The sequence below is a fragment of the Erythrolamprus reginae genome, chromosome 13, assembly GCF_031021105.1.
Source record: "Erythrolamprus reginae isolate rEryReg1 chromosome 13, rEryReg1.hap1, whole genome shotgun sequence".
NCBI classification, from domain to species: domain Eukaryota; kingdom Metazoa; phylum Chordata; class Lepidosauria; order Squamata; family Dipsadidae; genus Erythrolamprus; species Erythrolamprus reginae.
Genome location: NC_091962.1, coordinates 8583839 through 8607020, shown reverse-complemented (window position 1 = coordinate 8607020; position 23182 = coordinate 8583839). Strand labels below are relative to the sequence as shown.

Genomic DNA, 23182 nt, shown 5'->3' with positions numbered 1-23182 from the left:
GCCCACCTCCCCCATCTTGGCAGGGTCTCTCCCAAACAAAGCACTGTTAAAAAATAGTGACGTTCCCCTTAGAAAAACGCTTGGGGGGGGCGCGGAAAGGATGCTACGGCTTCCTGAAGGGGGAAAAACTACCCTACCCACCCTCCTCCACAGCCAGCGACATTAGAGGCTGCCATCTTGATAGAGCAGGGAGTGCGGACTTCAATTCCCAGAATACCTCAGCCGCCCATGCTGAGGAATCCTGGGAGTTGAAGTCCGCAGGCGATAAAAGTTGCCTGCTAGTTTTGGAAGCATATACAGTAGTACCCCTAGATACGAGCATAATTCGTTCCATAAGGGAGCTTGTATCTCGAGGCAATTCTGGAACAAATAACTTTTTTCCCCTCCGAGATCACCAAAAGCAAGGATTCTTGCACCACCTAGTGGACGCTCGGCTCGTATCTCGAATTTCAGCTCGGGAGTAGAACAGAAATGTCTCTCCCCTCGTGGCTCGTATCTGGAAATACTCGCATGTAGAGCAGCTCGTATCTAGAGGTACTACTGTACATCGTCCCTAGAATTCATTCATTCAGGGTTAAAGTTCAATTTCTGACTTCAGATGCAATACGTAAAGGACATATTTTTTTAATCGGAGGGGGCTTTCGTCTTAAAGGGCCCCCTCCCCATGCCTCCCACCTACCCCTCTCAAAACGGGGGGTGCGCAAAGAGCTTGCGTAGGCCCTGCGGCTTTCTATGGTCTTCCGAGTCACATTTCTCTCCAACCCATCACCAGCTGCAACCTACCAAGCGGGCATAAATTGAGGGGGGGGGGCGGGATGCCGTATTAGAAAACCGGGGAGGGGGAAACGTAATGAGGAGTGGGCAACAAGCAGGTCCTCCATTACCTCCGCTCATTCACCATGCCAAAAGGGGAAGTACAATATGCCACGTGACTGTGATAATATATATATATATATTTGTCGTTGCCATGTTTGTCTCTCTTTGCAAAAAAGAGTTATGGTTTGTGGGGTTTTGTTCTCTTTTTTTTTTTGCACTGTTCCTTGTTGGAAAAGGAGTCTCGTTTCTTATTTTTATCCTGAAGATTTTACAAACCCTCTGAAATTCCCAAGATGGGGGGATATTGGTAGTCCTCGACTTAACAAACCGTCTTGGTTTAGCGACCACTCAAGTTTGCAACAGCACTCAGGGGGAAGGAAGTGACTTACAACCAGTTTTTTCTCACTTTTACAACCCTTTGTATGTCACGTGATCAAAATTTGGGTGATTGGCACCAGTGTTCCCTCTAATTTTTTGGGGGGGGTGGGCGGAAAAGTATAGTGTCTGAGTGGCAGTCCCTTTGGGACTGGGCGACACAGAAATAATAAATAAATAAATAAATAAATAAATAAATACTGTGTGTCTATAACGGTGAGCTCATAATAGGGCAAGTCTATCAATATCAAAATGCCACTTAAATAGCTGAGCTAGTTTCAAACTAGATTTTGATTTTCTTTCTCTCTTCCTTACTCCCATTCTTTTTCTTTCTCTTTTCCTTCCTCTCTTTTTTCTATCTGTTTCTCTCTCTTCCTCTCTTCCTCTCTCTCTCCTTCCATCTCACTCTTTCCCTCTCGGCTTCTGGGCAGGTTTGGAAAACTCTGAGTTGATGATGATTTTTAAGTGAGCGATTGCTCACTGCTCAGCTTAGAGGGAACTATGATTGGCACACAAGTCGCCGGGGAGGCCAAATTTGCTTTGGGACTGTAGGGTTCACTTTAGAACGGCAGAGATTTGCTTTTAACTTGCTGTAACAAAAAACCGTAATCTCACTTAACGGTCTTGCAATTATTGGCTCAATTGTGGTCGTAGGTCAAGGACTATCAATAATGGTGGGTGTGGGGTAAGAATTGTTGGTTTGGGGGAAAAGCTGCAGAGGTTTCCATGAAGATCGGTGTGCGAAACTATTTTTTTCCTTCAGCAAATTGTTGTTATGGAAAAAAACAAATTTGTGAGTGGTTTGGCCAAGAGAGAGAGATTTAAGGGAGTTTTAAAAAACCAAACAAACAAGGATGCGGGTTTTAGAATCCGCGACCTGCCCTAACTGGGCAGAACCCGTGTTTTAAAGTCTTAGCACTTCAGAATGCCATCAGAACCAAGTTTACCAGCCCTTTGTGCTAAGCAAATTAGTAGTGGTACCTCTACTTACGAACTTAATCTGTTCCGTGACCACGTTCTTATTAAGTAGAAAAGTTTGTAAGAAGAAGCAATTTCTCCCATAGGAATCAATGTAGGAGATTCCTAGAGAGGCCCCACAGAGGCTTCTCCCCACCTTTTCCGGCCCTATTTCCTCCCAGGAGATTCCTAGAAAGGCCCCACGGAGGCTTCTCCCTGCATTTTCCGGCCCTATTTAGTCCCAGGAGATTCCTAGAAAGACCCCACAGAGGCTTCTCTCTACCTTTTCCGGCCCTATTTCCTCCCAGGAGATTCCTAGAGAGGCCCCACGGAGGCTTCCCGCCCCCTTTTCTGGCCCTATTTAGTCCCAGGAGATTCCTAGACAGGCCCCACGGAGGCTTCTCCTCACCTTTTCTGGCCCTATTTCCTCCCAGGAGATTCCTAGAGAGGCCCCACGGAGGCTTCTCCCCGCCTTTTCCCGTTACAGTTTCGGAGGCTCGAGTTTGTAAGTGGAAAATGGTTCTTGAGAAGAGGCAAAAAAAATCTTAAACGCCTGGTTCTTATATAGAAAAGTTCGTAAGTAGAGGCATTTGTAGGTAGAGGTACCACTGTTATTTTCTTTCCCCAAATATTTTGAAAGCCTGAATTGGGTATAACACGGATTCTGTTTGTGAAAAAGACTCCGAAAAACCAACCACGTTTTAAACGCACACGGCATCGTCCAACGCAAAGCTTTAATGGCTGATTTTTTTGTACCTGCATGTGTGTGTGTGTGTGTGTACACACACCAGCCCCCGTAAACCCTGAGCTCCTGGCTTTGCTTCGATGACTCCCCACCGATCCGAGCAACACCCTTTCCGCGTAGCAGTTGTGACGGTAGTGGGTAGCGAGTTCAATTCCTCCCTCTATTTCTCTCTCTTTTTAGACTATTTTGTACTTTAAAAATACTGCCATTCAGTCCTTCCTCCTGCCTGCTCTCTCTCTCTCTCCCGGGATCTTTGCTTTTGTTATTTATTGGGCCCGAGTGTAAAAAGGCCTCCCTTAATTTATTAAATGTGATTTCTGCTTTTGTAATACGAGTCTCTTTTGAAAGGGGGGTGGGCGGGAGGGAGGGGTTAAACACCCCAAAATGGTCTGTTTTTAACTCAAATCGCCTCCATTGAAGCATCTCCAGACAGGAAACTAGTTGATTAACCACGTTCACAGAAAGACAAAATATTATTCTGATTTCTGCTCCATCCATAATTTGACAAGGCTTGGGGGGGGGGGGCTGTTGCACATGCGACATTTAAATTCATCCAAGTAGAATTGCATCCCGCAACATATGTGCCCCCCATCATGTGGTTTTCGGAATCAAATATACTGAGAATTCAAATTATTCAGAGGGGTCTTCTCTAGGATTTAGTCCTCCTCCTTCTCTCTCACAGGCCCCCTTTTACAAGTCAAAGTCGCCCTCAAGTGGTGGATCCTGAAACTGCAAGCAATTAAAAAAAGGGTGTTGCAGGAAAGAAAAAATCCCCCCCCCAGTGATTTTATTGTAATTATCAGCGGCACTAATGATCCTTTGCCTGGAATAGGAGAGGATGACATCTCCTCTCCTCTCCTCCTTCCTCTGCCCTTAAGATTCAACTCAGTTATGTCAACCTGCTTTCGTCTACTACAGCAAGAACGTCCATCCACCTTTGAGTAAGGTCTACCTCCCAAGTCAGGAGTCGTCAACCTGCAGCTCTGGAGTCATATGTGGCTCTTTCATCCTTCGTCGCCAGTCGGCACCACAATCTTGAGAGGAGCTTCCGGTTAGGGTGGGGGGAAGCAAGGCGTGCTAGGAGGAGACTCTATGGCAAGGGGCGGGATTTCCGGTCCACTCCACAATTGTTAGGGCCTTCCGTTAGACTCTGTTGGCAGAAACGGATTTCTCATTGACTCCCGAATCGAACGGGGAAGCTTCCGGTTAGGACCTTAAGAGCCTCGGTGGCGCAGTGGTTAGAGTGCAGGCTACTTCTGCCTATCACCACCTGTCAGCAGTTTGGCAGATCGAATCTCAGCAGGATCAAGGTTGACTCAGCTTTCCGTCCTTCCAAGGTCGATAAAATGAGGACCCAGATTGTTGGGGGTTATAGGCTGATTCTCTCTAAACTGCTTAGAGAGGGCTGTAAAGCACTCCGAAGCGGTATATAAATCTAAGTGCTATTGCTATTTGGCTCTTTTGAGTTTTTAAGATGGCCGAAAACTGTTCTAAGTCAAGGAGAGGGACTCGCTCGGTCTCCTGCTTGAACTTCCGTTGAACTTCCGCCTGACACCTGGATAATAAAGGCACACACACACACACACACAGAGATTGCTGCTGCTTCTTCGCACGCTGGTTTTCAAAGCCAGGCTTTGCTAAGCTGCACACACATATACACACCAGCGTTTGTGATCCAGATGCAAAATCATAAAGAATTGTTCCTCAAATAGTGGGGCAGGCCCTCCTGGGTGGGGGGCGCGGAGCGATGCCAAGGGAGGGCACATGACCCCGGGGAGTAGGGAGGGGGGGTGTTGTACCAAACAATAGCACAGAGCACAGAGCAGGAGATAAAAAGTGCATATAACAAGAGACACCGCAGAAAAATATTTAACAGGGATGAAAAGAAAGGAGGAGAGAGACGGAGATAAAGAGACAATCTCCCGAAAGCTGAGACGAAGAAATAGGATGAAGCGTATGTAGCGCTTGGCTTCATTGTGACTACAGTGGGAGGCGAGGAAAGACCGGTATGTTGACTGCGTCTAAAAATGTTGGCAGCGGACGGCGTGAAGACAAATAAATGAAGGCGTCACTTAAACACACTACACCGCAATAAGCCACTTGAGTTTTTTCAGCAAAAGTGTGCTGAATATTGCAAACAATCATCCTGGGGGAGACTTAGGGGCGCGCGAAATGTTTACTTCTTCTTAGGAAGGGGCAGAATAGGAAATAATTGAGAAACACTGCCATAGAGCAACCGAAGGAAGGGATCAACACAATTTATGGACCAGGCCACCTTTTCTCTGCTCAAGAATTCTAACGAAATTCTCACCACCCCCTCCTGCAAGAGTACAACCGAAGTAGTGATCGAAACCGAGAACTCAAAATGTACATAGATAGAAAGGAGACCGCTCGTAGAACGTAAAATATAACTTTACTACTCCCTGTGGTTTATGGATCTGTTTAAAAGTCCAGGCTGATATTGGTAATCCTTCAGTTAAATCAAGAACTCAAAGCACAGAGAGGAAGTCCCTTTTAAATGCAGAAACACAGCGCTGGCGATGAAAACGAACTCTCGGCTGCAAAAGGCAGTCCCAGCAATGAGTATATATATATATATATATATTTATGTCTTTAATTTATTTCTTGCTGTAGCTTTTGTGGGGAACGGACGTAAAAAACAATAATAATAATAATAAAAAAGATAATGTAAAAAAAAAAGGCAAAGGGTCCAGCTGCAACTCAAAAAGTAAAAAATTAAAAAAAAAGATATCCTCCTGAGTTCCTTTCTTTCGACCCTGTAATAAGGGGGAAGGCGGTTAGCAAAATCCTCCCCCCATCTTGACTCGCTGATTCTACGTTCTCCCTTCTCGGCTGTGGAGTGGAATTTTTGCTGGTGAGGAAAAAAAGTAATCTGCTTCTGCTCGGGATGGAAAAACAAAGTGGAAAACAGAAACAAATTAAATATATGGGTTTTTTCCCCCCCGTGTAATATTTTGAGTGATTTTGCCAAAATGTCACAAAGACACTCAAAATATTACACGGGGGGGGGGAAAACCCAAACTCACAACAATCTACATACATCTACCCATGAAAATCTACACACACACACACGCGCGCACATATATATACTGCTCAAAAAAATAAAAGGAACACTTGAACAACAGGATAAAACTCCAAGTAAACCAGACTTCTGTGAAATCAAACTGTCCACTTAGGAAGCAACACTGATGGGACAATAAACTTCACATGTTGTCAGCACATTCAACTTTGTACAGGACAAAGTATTCAGTGAGGATATTTCATTCATTCAGATCTAGGTTGTGTTATTTGAGTGTTCCCTTTATTTTTTTTGAGCAGTGTATATCTATGTATGTATGTATATGTGTTTTCGTAGATTGTCGCAGGTATATGTATGTAAACTGTTGTGTATACACACATATACATACGCACACAAACACATACATACACACAAACACACATGTATATACATACACACACATACACAGTTTCCCTGAAAATAAGACCCTGAAATAATCCCTTGGCCTTATTGCCATTCCCTCAAAAGCCCGATTGGGTTTATTATCAGGGGAGGTCTTATTTTGGTGGGAAACAGGACATACACATACACACGCACACACAAACACACACGCAGAATTAAGAGTTAAGAGTTGAAAAATGGCGGCCGAGTTAGCTCAGAATCTGTTCTGTTCTCCAGCAAAGGGAAATAGGAATTGTAGCGTTGGGGGCGGGGCTTCCGTGGAGGGGGTGGAGCCTCCTTCCCTCAAGCCCCGCCCCATGGCCACCTGCCTGGTCCACAGAGTTTGGTCCTTTCCTCGCGGCTTCCCGAGTCAAGCGGGGGCGGAGAGAAATGTCACTTCCTGGCGGCCTGGGCGGAGGGCTGGCACCGGTTCTCCCAGACTTCGCGGATGGTACGCCGGACCTCACGGGGCATCTGCAGCGTCTCGGCGTGGCACTGGAGGATGTGCTGCTTGACGGTGGCGAGGCAGACGCGCCGCAGCGGGTACTCGCAGACCATGCACACCAAGTGACCGGTGGCGTCGTCGAAGTCCACCAGGAAACGAGTGCGCCACGAGGGGTTGAAGCCTTTACTGAGGGCGGTCGAGGTCTCCTTGCCGGAAGGAGATCCCCGTTTGCCCGCGCCGTGAACTGACCCACAGTCTTTGGGGCGGCTGTCGGCGGAGCTGCCCAACGGGCAACGCGGGGAGAGGGTGTCCTGGCTCGGGTGGAGGTGACCACCAGCGTCCCTGGAGTGAAGCCGCAGCAGGGAGACGGAGCAGTCGCGATCTGGGGAAGAGAGGCAAGGGCGCGGGTCATCGGTCAGCCTAGCACACATGCAGTCCCTCTCTGGTGTGACAGCTGAGCAGTAATTAAAGTCAAAATCAAACACACAGACTGGAGTTTCAGAAACACCAAAATATGTTGCCTTAACAAATTGGCCGAGAGGCGCAATTACGGCAAAAGAATGCCTTGTTTACTGCCAAAAAGTCTGGGTTATCTTCAACAAATGTCCAAAAACCCCCAAGGTTTGTAAATAATGTCTCCGAACTGGGCTGAAGCAAAGGTACTCACTCTTTTTTTGCAATAGCTACAGTCTTTCATAAAGCAATTGTCCAAAGGCTGGGTTTCTCCAAGCAAGCAAGGATGTTGGTTTAGAGAAAACTCTGGATCTGTTTCTTTTTAGAAAAAGACCCTCATGGTCCATCTAGTCTGGCCTTATACCATTTTCTGTATTTTATCTGAGGATGGATATATGTTTATCCCAGGCATGTTTAAATCCAGTTACTGTGGATTTACCAATCACGTCTGCTGGAAGTTCGTTCCAAGGATCTACTACTCTTTCAGTAAAATAACATTTCCTCACATTGCCTCTGATCTTTCCCCCAACTTATCTCAGATTGTGCCCCCTTGTTCTTGTGTTCACTTTCCTATTAAAAACACTTCCCTTTTAAGCCTTATTTATTTATTTATTTATTTTATTTATTTTATTTATTGGATTTATTATTATTATTATTATTATTATTATTATTATTATTATTATTTATTGGATTTGTATGCCGGCCCCTCTCCGGAGACTCTTTATGTTAACCCTTTAACATATTTAAATGTTTCGATCATGTCCCCCTTTCCCTTCTGTCCTCCAGACTATACAGGTTGAGTTCATTCTCTCTGTTAAACCACGAACGATAACTCCTGCAAAGAATACTCCCACAAACCTCCCCTTTTATGCAGGCTGCAGAATTCCCTATTACTCTCAGCTGTGATCAAGATCTCCCCCTGCGTCTGTGTAATGGTTCCTGTCTCCCCCTAATCCTTCACACAGGATGGGATCATTAATCACCCCCTCCTCATCCGACCCAGACAAGGCCCTAGCTGGGGGTTCCATAGGCAGTGCAGGGCCCCCCACTTCTATCTCTCCTTCCTCCTCACTGAATCCTCCGATAACCACACAAGTCTCCGATGCTCAGACAGACCGGTTCCTCTGGCTCAAGATCCGTTACCGGAGAAGCTGGCTGTGATCCAACTACAGTCCCCAACTTACAACTGTCCATTTAGCGACTGAAGTTACAATGGCACTGGGGGGAAAAGGACTTGCGGTCATTTTTCGGACTTGAGACCGATACAGCATCCCCACGATCAAAATCTGGATGCTCGGCAACTGACTCATACTTACGACGGTTTCAGCGTCCCCGGGGTCAGCCAAATGGGAAAGCTAGATTCACTTAACAAACGGGTTATTAGTTTATCAACTGCAGTGATTCGCTTAACAACCGTGGCAAGAAAGGTTGTAAAACGGGAGACAGTAACTCACTTAACAAACGTCTCCATCTAGTGACAGAAGTTTTGGGTCCACAAACAACTGAGCCTTTTAGTCTTGAGCAGGGGGGTTGGACTAGAAGACCTCTAGGGTCCCTTCCAACTCTTGTTATTCTGTTTGCAATAGTTGCTGTTCTTTGAGGCCTCTGAAATCAGGAATGGACTTAACAACAACAAGGAAATGAAATATTTGACTTTCGACCCTGTATTTGTAAATTTTCCAGATGGCTGAAACCTCTGTAGCACAGCTGGATGGGCAGTTCTGGCCGGATCCAGCTGCTGTGTATTTCAGGGTCCTGTAATTTTTAATAGGAAGCGTTTACATTTCCCAAAATTTATTCCCAAGAATGGAGTTGGCACAAAAGGACAGCCAGGAACTCAGAGTCGAATGTTGGTTTACCTCCTTTTCCCTGTGTACATCTGTTCGATTAATAATAATTATCTGCAAACTTTCCCAGTTCCTATGCGACTGATTTTCCCTAAAGCTGCGGTAGGCAAAGTTGGCTCTTCTATGACATGTGGACTTCAACCCCCAGAATTCCTGGGCTAGCATGATTGGCTCAGGAATTCTGGGAGTTGAAGTCCACAAGTCATAGGAGAGCCAACTTTGCCTGCCCCTGCCCTAAAACAATGAGGACTGGTGACTTTAAAAAGACGAAGGGGAAAAACAGGCAACAAGTTCTTAATGGGTTTCAAAGCCCACACTGGCTGATGATGGACAGCAGAGGGATCGCTCTTCCTTGGAATGGATAAGAACCTTTTACTGGTCAATATTAGTGACCTCAGGCAGGGAGGGAATCCACTCCTCATTTGATTTGATTTAATTGACTTATATGCCGCCAAATCCCTTCCCGCCTAATGAAACGCAACCCGATATAAAACAAAAACCCGCCATTTCCGATTAAAAAAATAAAAATTGTGCTTACCCACTGCTTTTTCCCTTGTGTTTGCCTTCGTTCCGATGCCTTGCGATGGTTCTACAACCGAAACACATCATGCGCATCATTGCAGGATGCGCCCAATCCAAATATTTCAGCTTACTGTCCCCCCCGACTCCCCCCCCCCCCCCGCCCCCAGGCTTTCTGCAACTTTGGGGAGAAAATACCTAGCCATACACCAAAAGAACGCAGCACCTTCCGGTTACAGGCGGTCCTCGACTTATGACCATTTGTTTGGCGCTTGGGGGGAAAAGTGACATACGATCCGTTCTTGGATTTATGGCCGTTGTGGCATCTCCATCTCGCCAGGTGATCACAATCTGGGCACAATACACTTTAGAAACCGAGTTGGGGTTTGGATAACCCAGGGGGTCTTCCGACTTTGGCAACGTCTTAAGCCTGGAGGACTTCAGCTCCCAGAATTCCAACAAAAGCTGTCTGGGCTCAGTTGTCATTAAGTCAAGGACTATTTATTTTATTTGGCCAAGTGTGATTCAACACCGAGGAATTTGTATTTGGCCCAGAAGCACTCAGTGTACATGCAAACCAAAAGCAGTAGTAGTAGTAGTAGTAGAAGTAGTAGTAGGTAGTTTATTATTAGATTTATAGTTTGTTAGATTTGTATGCCGCCCCTCTCCGAAGACTCGGGGCAGTAGTAGTAGTAGTAGTAGTAGCAGTAGTAGTAGTAGTAGTAATAATAATAATAATAATAATAATAATAATAATAATGTCAGTGGTGTTTGTGACACTTTTTAAATGTGCAGTTGACTGAGTTTCATGCTAATGAATAAAAGAATTATAATAGTTTTTATTATATTATTATTATTTATTTATTTATTTATTTATTTGATTTGTATGCCGCCCCTCTCCGTAGACTCGGGGCGGCTAACAACAACAACTATTATTATTATTATTATTATTATTATTATTATTATTATACTTAGTTGATACCTAGGGCACTGGCAGCAACCCCTATCAACCATTAGCACCAATCTGTGGTATTTGTGACACTTTTTAAAATGTTCACTTGACTGTTTCATGTTTAATGAATAAAATATAATCATCATCATCAGTAATTGGTAGTAAAGTAGTAATCGGCACACTGGGTGCTGTGCCAAAAGACCTCAGCCGGCATTTGAAAACCATAAGCATTGACAAACATCACCATCTGCCAGTTGTAAAAGGCCACTGTACTTGGATCTGCGCGCATCGTACGAAAACACATTACACGGTCCTAGAGGCTTGGGAAGTGTCCGACTTGTGATATTGTGACACGAAATCCAATCCAGCATATCAATCACCAGGAGACAATGTGAATAATAAAATAATAATAATAATAATAATAAACTCAGCCAACTCAACATTTAAAAATGTACCAGTTAATAATATTTGTGATACATTTTGAAATGTTCAGCTGACTGAGTTTCATGTTTAATGAATAAAAGATAATAATAATAATAATAATAATAATAATAATAATAATAATAATAATAATGGCGCAGCAGGTAGAGTGCAGTACTGCAGGCCACTGAAGCTGACTTGTAGATCTGAAGGTCAGCGGTTCAAATCTCATGACCGGCTCAAAGTTGACTCAGCCTTCCATCCTTCCAAGGTGGATAAAATGAGGACCCGGATTGTGGGGGCAATAGCCTTGCTCTGTTAAAAAAAGTGCTATTGCTAACATGTTGTAAGCCGCCCTGAGTCTAAGGAGAAGGGTGGCATAAAAATGGAATAAATAAACAAACAAACAAACAAATAAACAAACAAATAAATAAACAAACAAACCAATAAAACCAATGAAGAAGATAATAAGAAGGATAAATAATAACATTACAGCCACACCACAGGGATTAACAGACATCAGGTGGAGAATTGCTGTTGTTTCCCCCAAAATAAGACCCAGTCTTATATATTTTTTGAACCCTGAAATAAATGCTTGGCCTCACTGCCATGCACTCAAAAGCTTGATTGGGCTTATTGTCAGAGGATGTCTGATTTTGGGGGAAACAGGGTAGATAGATAGGATAGACAGACAGATACAATATTTACTCGGTCTTATATTATTTTGAATATGTGCTCAGTCTTATTGCTACGCACTCAAAAGCCCGATTGGGGTTATTATCAGGGGAGTGCTGGCACGAGGGGGGGAAAAAACAAGATTAAAAAAATGGGACAAAACCTCGCAGAGCTCAGAAAACATTTTTTCTTGGAGACAGGAACAGAGCCACCCCCTCTGAACAACCTCTTTTTATCTTTAAAAGAAAAAACCCAACCAAAACAAAACAAAAGAGTTTTTCCATGCTGGAACTGCCGAGATATCAGGGCAAGATAATGGATATTGCTGAGTGACCTTGGTCTGGTCTGGCAGTTATAGATTACAAAAAACCCACAACCATCTGTGCCAAGCCTGGAATTGCGCCAGGGTCTTCGAAAACAAAAGATCTTTTTGCACCGCTTCGGAGTTTCCACACCTACCTGGCTGAGAACGGCAGTACAGCTTTAGGGTGAACCCAGCTGGGAAGGAGCCATCGGTGAAAATCCGAATTTCAGCAGGCGCCGAACTGGGGAGCCCACATTCTGACAGCCATTCCTTCCCTAGAGACCAAAAGGAATATATATATTGCTCAAAAAAAATTAAAGGGAACACTTAAAACAACACAAAATAACTCCAAGTAAATCAAATCCAACTGTCCACTTAGGACGCAACACTTGATTGACAATCAATTTCACCTGCTGTTGTGCACATTCAACTTTGTACAGAACAAAGTATTCAATGAGAATACAGTGATATTTCTACCTTAGAACGCCTCTACTTACGAACTTTTCTAGATAAGAACCGGGTGTTCAAGGTTTTTTTTGCCTCTTCTCACCAATCATTTTCCACTTACAAACCCAAGCCTCTGAAACTGTAACTGGAAAAGGCAGGGAGAAGCCTCCGTGGGGCCTCTCTAGGAATCTCCTGGGAGGAAAACAGGGCCGGAAAAGGCAGGGAGAAGCCTCCGTGAGGTCTCTCTAGGAATCTCCTGGGAGGAAAACAGGGCCGGAAAAGGCAGGGAGAAGCTTCCGTGGGGCCTCTCTAGGAATCTCCTGGGAGGAAAACAGGGCCGGAAAAGGCAGGGAGAAGCCTCCGTGGGGCCTCTCTAGGAATCTCCTGGGAGGAAAACAGGGCCGGAAAAGGCAGGGAGAAGCCTCCGTGGGGCCTCTCTAGGAATCTCCTGGGAGGAAAACAGGGCCGGAAAAGGCAGGGAGAAGCCTCCGTGAGGCCTCTCTTGGAATCTCCTGGGAGGAAAACAGGGCCGGAAAAGCCAGAGAGAAGCCTCTGTGGGGCCTCTCTAGGAATCTCCTGGGAGGAAACAGGGCCTCCACCCTCCCTGTGGTTTCCCCAATCGCACACATTATTTGCTTTTACATTGATTCTTATGGGAAAAATTGCTTCTTCTTACAAACTTTTCTACTTAAGAACCTGGTCATGGAACGAAGTATGTTCGTAAGTAGAGGGACCACTGTATTTTGTTCATTCAGATCTAGGATGTGTCCTTTATTTTTTTGAGCAGTGCATGTATGAATGTATAGAGGTGTGTGTTTGTGTGTGTGTGTGTAAAACATATTTTTTGCTGATAATAAAAAGGAAGAGAGACTACTATAGATCTATTTCGGGCTTATTTGCCCTCATCAGGTAGACACAGCCTTACTGGGATTTGAACCTTGTACTGGGATTTGAACCTTGTAAGGCAGAGGCCTTAGCCTCTAGGCTCGCCTCCTATATCTACCTCTATCTCTATCTACCTATCTGATTTATATGCTGCCCCTCTCCGAGGACTGGTGGAAATGTTAAGAAGGAGCAGGGGACCTATTATCATTTGTGGTGGACATTCTGAAGCATTCTGGAACAAAACAAGGAACTGGTCGGAGGGAATTAAACGACAGAAAATTGTTTTAAATCCGGAATTGTTCTTGTTGGGAATATTTAGAGGAAAGTTTAAAAAGGAGTTCGCTCATGATACCTGCAGCCTTCATGGGTTCCTGGCCCCTCGAATCCTTGGCGGGCAGCCTCTGTCGGACCGAATGTCGCCGCTCCCCTTCTAAATGCAACCCCTCTGCTAGAAAGAGAAAAGACAAGGAAAGACAAGAGTTCAATCGTGGGTCTTAGAACGGCGTTGTGGCTGCTTTGCGAGGGGCAGAATCTGGTTTCTTTTTCACAACAACAGGAGGACAGAGACCCACAAAGAGGCAACTTTGTTAGGAAGCGGTTAGCATTAGCCATGGACACAACACACACTTAACATCAAGGCGTTTCGGAGTTTTTCTTGACTTGTTTTGGTGCCACTTGGAGAAAGATGACACAGGTAGACTTACAAAGGTTGGTTTAGCGACCGTTTGAAGTTACGACAACAACCACTGAGAAAAGTGATTTGCGACCGTTTTTCACACTTACAGAGGTTGGGGCATCCCGCAGGGTCATGTGATCAAAATTCAGGCCGTTGGTATTTTCCATATTTAAGGTTATTGTTTTTTAATTTAAACCACCCTTTTATCTATTTATTCCGATAGCGTCAAGCTCTATGAGTGAGATTATGTTTGGAAAAATTCCAATAAAAAGTATTTACAATCCAGGCGCTTGGCAAAGGACTTTATGATGGTGGCAGTGTTCCCGGGGGAAGTGTGTGTCACATGAACCCCCTTTTATGACCTTCTGACAGGCGAAATCAATGGGGAAGCCGGATTCACTAAACAACTGCAGTGATTTGCTTAAGGACTGGCAAGAAAGTTCGCGAAATGCGGCAAAATGCATCGAGCTGTCTCGCTTAGCAACCGAAACTTTGGCTCCATTTATTTATTTATTATTTCAATTTATATTTATTATTTCAATTTACATTTATTATTTCAATTTACATTTATTATTTCAATTTATATTTATTATTTCAATTTATGTTTATTATTTATTATTTTAGTTTATTATTTGTTATTTCAATTTATATTTATTATTTCAATTTATATTTGTTATTTCAATTTATATTTATTATTTCAATTTATATTTGTTATTTCAATTTACAGTTGTTATTTCAATTTACAGTTGTTATTTCAATTTACAGTTGGTATTTCAATTTATATTTATTATTTCAATTTACATTTATTATTTCAATTTATATTTGTTATTTCAATTTACATTTATTATTTCAATTTACATTTATTATTTCAATTTATATTTATTATTTCAATTTACAATTGTTACTTCAATTTATATTTATTATTTCAATTTATATTTGTTATTTCAATTTATATTTATTATTTCAATTTATTTTTATTATTTATTATTTTAGTTTATTATTTATTATTTTAGTTTATTATTTATTATTTCAATTTATATTTATTATTTCCATTTATGTCTATTATTTATTATTTTATTATTTATTATTTCAATTTACAGTTGTTATTTCAATTTATATTTATTATTATTTCAATTTATATTTGTTATTTCCATTTATATCTATTATTTATTATTTCAATTTATATTTATTACTTATCATTTCAATTTATAGGTCGCGCTACTCCTGATGGATTCAGGGCGGTGTGCAGAGTTAAAAACAGAAATACAAAGTTTAAAACCCCAAGAACAAAAACACTCCTCCATCATTCATTCATAAATAATGGCCAGAGCAAGATGTTGTTGCTCAACCATTGTGGGTGTAAGTCAAGGACAGCTGGGGTCCGGGGGGTGGGGGTGGGGGTGGTGAGAACTGTCTGAAAAGGATGCTTTAGGCCAGTGATGGCGAACCTATTTTTCCTCGAGTGCCGAAAGAGCGGGCATGCACAATATCATGCGTCCACGAGTGCCCATACCATTAATTCAATGCCTGGGGAGGATGAAAATGGCTTCCCCTGCTCCTCCCCGCCCGGGGGCCCTCTGCAGGCCAGAAATGGCCTGTTTCCCAACTTCTGTTGGGGCCCAGTAGGCTCGTGTTTCACCCTCCCCAGGCTCCAAAGACTTCCCGGAGAGTAAAAACGCTCTCCCCCATCACCCCGGAGACTGCCTGGAAGCCAAAAACGCCCTCCCAGATGCCTCTGTGTGACACGAAAATCAGCTGGCCAGCACACACATGCACGTTGGAGCTGAGCTAGGGCAACGGCTCGCATGCCAGCAGATATGGCTCTGCGTGCCACCTGTGGCACCCGTGCCATAGGTTCGCCATCACTGCTCTAGGCCAAGGGTGTCAAACTCAAGACCCAGGGGGCCGGATCCAGCGAAGGACCCGCCTATGGCGCCTACAACACAAGTAGGCCACGCCCACCACGCCCACCCCGAGGTCAAACGCAACTCTGATGCAGCCCTCATGAATTCGAGTTGGACACCCCTGGCTCTAGGCGGCTCCTGGCCTCTCCGTGACCTAGCACTCACCGGGGCGGGCTTGGGCGGGCCCGCGCTTCCGCCTCACGGGCTGTTCCTCCGTATCAAGGAGGACTTCGATCTCGGCAGGCTGCTCGTTCTCGCCGGGACCGCCTGGGGTGGGAAGGGCCAGAATCAGAAGCTGGCGGGGCGAAACGCCCGGGGGGTTGGCCGCTCCGATCCGCGAGGGGTCCGCGCAACGGCAACGGAGAAGGGAGAGGTTTACCTGCAGGGGGCGAATCTGCGTCAGGGAGCACCGCCCCTTCGCTCCAGCCTTCCAGGATGTTGCGTTTCTCCTCCAGGGTGAAGTCCAGCGAGTGGGCGTGCTGCTGAAGGATGTGCTGACGGGCCGCCACGGGGCTGGAAGCGGCCAAGAGGCCTCCGCACACCATACACACCAGCCGGCCATCGTCGGGATTCTCAGCTACCAAATAGTCCTGCTTCCAGGAGATGCCAAGGTCATCCTGGCTGGCAGACTCTGGAAAGGGGCATTGTTCTGTGTGGGAGGGAAAAATGGGGTTTTCACTGAAAAAGGAACCGCAAACTCACGCCTAGTGAGAGCTCTAGAACTCAAGGTTGATTCTCTAAGCATTGGAAGAGTCTTTGACGTTTCCGGAATGCCCCAGCCAGCATGAAAGGTAGGAAAAAGGCCTGGTCCACGGTGAAAACCAGGAGATGGTGAGTTCTAGTCCTGCCTTAGGCATGAAAGCGGTCTGGGTGATTTTGGGCCAATCACCAGGAGACGGTGAGTTCTAGTCCCGCCTTAGGCATGAAAGCGGTCTGGGTGATTTTGGGCCAATCACCAGGAGACGGTGAGTTCTAGTCCCGCCTTAGGCATGAAAGCGGTCTGGGTGATTTTGGGCCAATCACCAGGAGATGGTGAGTTCTAGTCCCGCCTTAGGCATGAAAGCTGTCTGGGTGATATTGGGCCAATCACCAGGAGACGGTGAGTTCTAGTCCCGCCTTAGGCATGAAAGTGGTCTGGGTGATTTTGGGCCAATCACCAGGAGACGGTGAGTTCTAGTCCCGCCTTAGGCATGAAAGTGGTCTGGGTGATTTTGGGCCAATCACCAGGAGACGGTGAGTTCTAGTCCCGCCTTAGGCATGAAAGTCGGCTGGGTGATTTTGTGCCAATCACCAGGAGATGGTGAGTTCTAGTTTCAGTTAGCATGAAAGCCATCTGGGTGACTTTGCGCCAGTCCCTCTTTCAGCCCAACCCGCTTCACAGGGTTGTTGTTGTGGGCAAAAGAGTAGTAGTAGTAGTATTATCTATGTTTGCCACCTTGAATTACTTAATTACTTACTTTAGTTAAGTAATAAAGGTGGAACTTAAATAAACAAGACAAAATAGCAAGTCCTACCAAGAACATTTGACTCAACCCCTGTAACATTCCTTCTTGCGAAAGAGTTACCACGCGCACTTCGCAAGCTTGCCCTAATCCTAAACTAGTCTCTCACTTTGGATCAGAAAAGCTCGCTCCGTTTCTTGAAATCTCAATGCATTGTCCTCTGACACCTTCTGTCTGCCCAGGGCTCCGGCTACCTCTGTTGGGTTGGGTTCCCACTGTTTTCCCAGCGCCGCCCACGCCCCCTTGTAAGAAACGCTCCCCACCTTTCTCCGTGGCATTTACAAGGGCCCCGTCCTGCTTCCCTGCGGGGCGTCGCAGGAGCCGATAATCAGCGGCCATCTTCTCTTTCTCCCTGAAGCGCGTCATGGCCGAAGAGACCTCGCTGTAGTCCGTCAAGGGGTTCTCCGCCTTCAGCGCCATGAGAGATCTGGAGGCGGCAGAGGGGGCACCCCAAATCCCAACTGTGGAAGAGACAGAATTTGCTTGTTGGGTGTAGTTCCACTTACCTACTGGTACGCTCCGCAGCAGGGGTTCCCAAACTACGGCCCGCGAGCCACATGCGGCCCGCCGAGGCCATTTATCCGGCCCGCGGGTGAGTGACAGGAGCACATCTAATTTTCCATGAATAAAATGCGGTATTTTGTTAGTAACTAATATCAATCATCAAAAAAGATGCAAAAGTTTTTTTTTCTAATTTTGTCATCCAGTTACATTCATTTTCTTTTAATTAAATCCCCTCCTCAAAAAAGTACAACACCAATTATATTCTAACTTATTAACCGTTATGCCAAAGTGCTTCCTTCTTTCTTTATACATTTTTCTATAAGCCAAGAAAACCGACAATCAGATGTTAACAAAAGAAAATTAAAAACAAAACATAAACATATATGAATTTCAGACTTCTTTCCCCCCCCTCTAAATAGTACATTCCCATTTTATTTTTTACTTTAAAATAAGGTATGTGCAGTGTGCATAGGGATTTGTTGATAGGTTTTTTTTAATAGTCCGGCCCTCCAACAGTCCGAGGGACAGTGAACTGGCCCCCTGTGTAAAAAGTTTGGGGACCCCTGCTCTGCAGGATCGTGTAACCACTACTCAAAATGACAACGGCACTGGGGAAAAAAGTGACCGGTGAACGTTTTTCACACTTACAACCGCTACAGCAACGGTTGCCTGTAAACTACGGTGAAACTCGCGCAACTGTCTCACTTAGCAACCAAGTATCTTTCTACAGGCTTAGAAAAGTTCGTTTAGTGACTGAAGTTGCAACGGCTCTGAAAAAAGTCCCTTTTCAGGGCCGTTCTTCAAAGTTACGACCGCTGCAACACCATCATCTTGGATCACATGGCCAGGGGAAGGCTACAACGGCGGTATAACGTCTGGAAGAGTTGCCAAGTCCCTTTGTTCAGCGCCCTCGTAACGGTTACTAAACAAGAACTGCCTCTATAAAGGGGAGGCTTAGGCAGAGAAACAGACCACAGTGTAATTTCTACAAACTACAAACAAACCAGCAGCTAACTATGAAAGAGAAGCAGCCCGTTCATCCCTTTTTTTTCAGCCGAATCCAGGCCATTCTTCAACTAAGCGTCCGATTAACAAATTACAATTAAGCGTTATCAAAACAGCGCTCAATCTGACTATGTTTAATTTGATATCAAAGGTCTATGAGGTTGTAGAGATGACTAAGCTTACTCAAGAACTACAGGATGAAGATAAGAAGGAATTCCACAATACTTGGGACAGGTGGTATGTCTGGATAACCAAAAATATTTTTTTAAATACAAATAACTAATACAAATACATGTTATTATGTATTGTTTTTATCTTGTTGTGAGCCGCCCCGAGTTTTCGGAGAGGGGCAGCATATAAATCCAATAAATCTAATCTAATCTAATCTAAAATCTTGATTGTGAATACACACTCAAATGAAAATGGAGAAAAATGGAGAGAAAAAAACTGTTGTCAAATATAAATATAGTTGTTTTAATGAACCTTTATACCACAGAATAAATATAGTTGAAACAAAAGGAAACAGAGAAATAGATATTGATAATCTAAGGAGACTTATGTGTACAGTGATCCCCCGATTATCGCAAGGGTTCCGTTCCAAGACCCCTCGCGATAATCGATTTTTCGGGATGTAGTGGTGCGGAAGTAAAAACACCATCTGCGCATGCGCGCCCCTTTTTCCATGGACGCACATGCGCAGATGGTGGAGTTTGCGTGTGGGCGGCGGGGAAGCCCAGGCAACGGGGAAACCCCATCTTCGGCTTCTCGCTGCTGCCGCGCTGCGGAGCAGATCAGCTGTTGGGCGGCCGAAGGAATCTGCCCTGGGTCTTCCCGCCGCCCAGGCAAAGGGGAAACCCCAAGATCACTTGCCGCTTGCCCGTTTGCCGCTCGAGAGCAAGAGGGGGAGAGATAGAGAAAGAGAGAGAAGGAAAGAAAGAGATGAGAGAGGGAGGAAGAGAGTGTGAGAGAGGAAGAAGCAAGATAGAGAAAGAGAGAGAGAAAGAAAGATGAGAAAGGAAGGGAGTGACGTCATCGGGTGGAAAAATCGCGATATAGCGTTTCGCAATGATCGAGATCGCGAAACTTGGGGGATCACTGTATTAGTAAACAGGAATTGAAATGGTTGCAAATGTATAAGCTGCAAATTAAAAAAAAAAATCCTGCTATATAGCAGGTATCCACTTTAAGTTCTGATACCAAAGTTACTTAACGTATAAAGCATAATGCTTTCTTTTGTCTTGTTTGTATGTGTGTATGCTTTCTTTCTATGTCGTTTTGTTTCTACCAATGTAAATAACCAATAAAGATTTTTTTTTAAAAAAAATGATATTAAAATCCTATCCCCGTGCTTGGTGGCGAGGTGCCCAAGATTTGGGCGTTTTAACACACGCAGACAAGTGAAGGGACTTTCACAATAGACAAAACAGGTTTCAGGCTGAATCACAGCCTGTTGATAGTGGCCAAGGATCTCCGTACTCCGTTAGGATAACGCCTAGTAGATTTAGTTTTAGATAACGGTGTCTGTCTTACCCATATTGACCGCACAAGAGGCTGGACCACATAATCCAATTCCAGTTTGTTGTAAAGCTACCGTTAGCCTGACCTTGAGAGTTTAAGGGAGGGGGGGGTCTTTTTTTGAGCTGCTTGCTTTTCCTGTCTACGTAGCATCTTTTCTCTTAATTCGGGAAGGCCATTCCCCAAACCATAACATCTGGCTAGCATGTATTCAAAAAAGTTTCCGGACATTAAATAGATCTACATTTTTCTCCCATTTAGCTGTTTTGCCATAGATGCTGGGGCTTTTGCAACCGTAATCAGATAAATCCAAATATAGTGGTGCCTCTACTTATGAACTTAATTCGTTCCGTGACCGGGTTCTTGAGTAGAAAAGTTTGTAAGAAGAAGCCATTTTCCCCATAAGAATCAATGTAAAAGCAAATAATGTGTGCGATTGGGGAAACCACAGGGAGGGTGGAGGCCCTGTTTCCTTCCAGGAGATTCCTAGAGGCCCCACGGAGGTTTCTCCCTGCCTTTTCCAGCCCTGTTCCCTCCCAGGAGATTCCTAGAGAGGCCCCACGGAGGCTTCTCCCTGCCTTTTCCGGCCCTGTTTCCTCCCAGGAGATTCCTAGAGGCCCCATGGAGGCTTCCCCCTGCCTTTTCTAGCCCTGTTTCCTCCCAGGAGATTCCTAGAGAGGCCCCATGGAGGCTTCTCCCCGCCTTTTCTGACCCTGTTTTCTCCCAGGACATTCCTAGAGAGGCCCCCATGGAGGCTTCTCCCTGCCTTTTCCGGCCCTGTTTCCTCCCAGGAGATTCCTAGAGGCCCCATGGAGGCTTCTCCCTGCCTTTTCCAGCCCAGTTTCCTCCCAGGAGATTCCTAGAGAGGCCCCACGGAGGCTTCTCCCCATCTTTTCTGACCCTGTTTCCTCCTAGGAGATTCCTAGAGAGGCCCCACGGAGGCTTCTCCCTGCGTTTTCTGGCCCTATTTCCTCCCAGGAGATTCCTAGAGAGGCCCCACAGAGGCTTCTCCCTGCCTTTTCCGGCACTGTTTCCTCCCTGAAGAATGGGGGGGGGGGATGTTTGTAAGTGGAAAATGGTTTATGAGAAGAGGTAAAAAAATCTTGATACGAACTGCTGTTCGTATCTAGATAAGTTCGTATGTATAGGGGTTCGTAAGTAGAGGCGCCACTGTAAATAAATAAATAATAAATATCCCAAAATTCCCCAGCCAACATGGTGGAATTGTGGGAGCTGAAGTCCACAAGTCTTTAAAAATTGTCCCAAGTCTCGAGATCTCACTAGCTAGATGACGTTCATTATAATAATATCCTAAGGCAGTTTCCTTATCTGCGGACTTCAAGCAGCAGGGATGAAGTTTGCGACTTCCTACTTTTAGCCAGCTGAATTGGGGGGGAGGGGGGACTAAAAAGGACCAGGCCAGGTTTCGTACCTGTCATTCCCCCTAAATTACAACTCCCAGCATGCCTTGGTAACCAGTCCCTGCTAGGAAGCTATGATGGAACCAGGATGACGATTGTCTTGCTTGTAGGCTGGCATAATGGGCAAAGCATGTTTTATCCTTGTTCCACCCCATCCAAGTTTCCAATCTAGGGGAGCATTTCATGCAGGGGTCTTCAACCTTCACCACTTGTGGACTTCAACTCCCAGAATTCCCCAGCCAGCATTTTTTTTAACTTTATGACTGTGTTGCTTCTTCACAGAATTGCTGGTCTTACTTGCCGGTTGGTAAGCATCCACTAGGAGGCAGTATGTGACCAGTTTTTGTCCTATATAATCCCATGCTGCCTCCTACTGGTCGGTCTAAGTAAGGACACACATAACAAAAGCCAAAAATTTGCTCTGCGGGCTGGGGAATTTTGGGAAGTCCACAAGTCTTAAAGGGACCACCTTTGGAGACACCCCCCCCCCCCCTTCGGATCTCAGCTAGCAGGATCGGAAAGGCAGAGGGGCGAAAGCACCTTTATCTCTCCCACACCCCACCCCTTTTTCTATGCCAAATTCGAATGCCAATGACTCTCCATTGCTTCCCAGGGGCAGGAATGCCAGCGATATCTTCCCACGCTGCCTCCTAGTGGTCAGTCTAAGTAAGGACATGCACAACAGAACAGCCCAAAATTAGCATCCACCAGGAGACAGCACTGACCAGTTTTTGTCCTGTATAACCCCACGCTGCCTCCTAGTGGTTGGTCTAAGTAAGGACACGCACATCAAAGCTAGAAATTTGCTCTGCTGGCTGGGAAATTCTGGGAGATGGAGTCCACAAGCCTTAAAACGACGAGGTTTGGGGACCTCTGCAGTAGAGCATGATGGGATTCAGGGCCCAAACTCTCTAGAAGATTCTATGTTGGGAAAACTCCCGATTCTAAGAAGGGTAGTTACTAGCTATGGATGTCCCTAAGCGCCCAGTTCTCACCCATGAGCAGTTTATATTTATTTATCTCGACAATTGAGGGCCAAAATTTGCTTGTCCCTGTTAAGGTGTGGAGGCCATCTTTCTCTTTGCAACACAACCGAGTTTAGCCTCATTTTACAACCTTCCTTGCCACGTATCCCTGCAGCTGTTAAGGTTGGTTGTGTGGTTGTTGAATGACTCCCCCCGTTGGCCTTTGCTTGTCAGAAGGTCTCAAAAGGGGGAATCACATGACCCTCTGCAACTGTCATAAGTACATGCCAGTTGCCAAGTCCCAAAATAAGTGTCGTAAGTGTGAAAAAACGAGCTGCGAGTAACTTTTTTTTTCCAGTGCCGTTGCAAGCATTAAATGAATGCTTGTAA

At 45.1% G+C, this 23182-nt stretch overlaps 1 protein-coding gene across 7 annotated transcripts in view; it reads right to left on the bottom strand.

Annotated features, from left to right (window-relative positions):
* Positions 1–5287: 5287 nt before the first annotated feature.
* Positions 5288–23182, bottom strand: part of SPINDOC (spindlin interactor and repressor of chromatin binding) — a 31861-nt gene continuing 13966 nt past the window's right edge. For 3 of the 7 annotated variants that reach the window (XM_070766108.1, XM_070766107.1, XM_070766105.1), the window contains 7 exons: positions 17646–17843; positions 16260–16529; positions 16046–16147; positions 13653–13748; positions 12124–12243; positions 9637–9687; positions 5288–7180 (listed from right to left, as the gene is read on the bottom strand). In XM_070766108.1, coding sequence (XP_070622209.1) covers positions 6747–7180; positions 9637–9687; positions 12124–12243; positions 13653–13748; positions 16046–16147; positions 16260–16529; positions 17646–17802 — 1230 coding nt within the window. In that variant the 5' untranslated portion in view covers positions 17803–17843 and the 3' untranslated portion in view covers positions 5288–6746. The remainder of the gene's footprint in view (positions 7181–9636; positions 9688–12123; positions 12244–13652; positions 13749–16045; positions 16148–16259; positions 16530–17645; positions 17844–23182) is intronic. The other 4 variants (XM_070766102.1, XM_070766106.1, XM_070766101.1 and 1 more) reach the window with 3 other exon arrangements.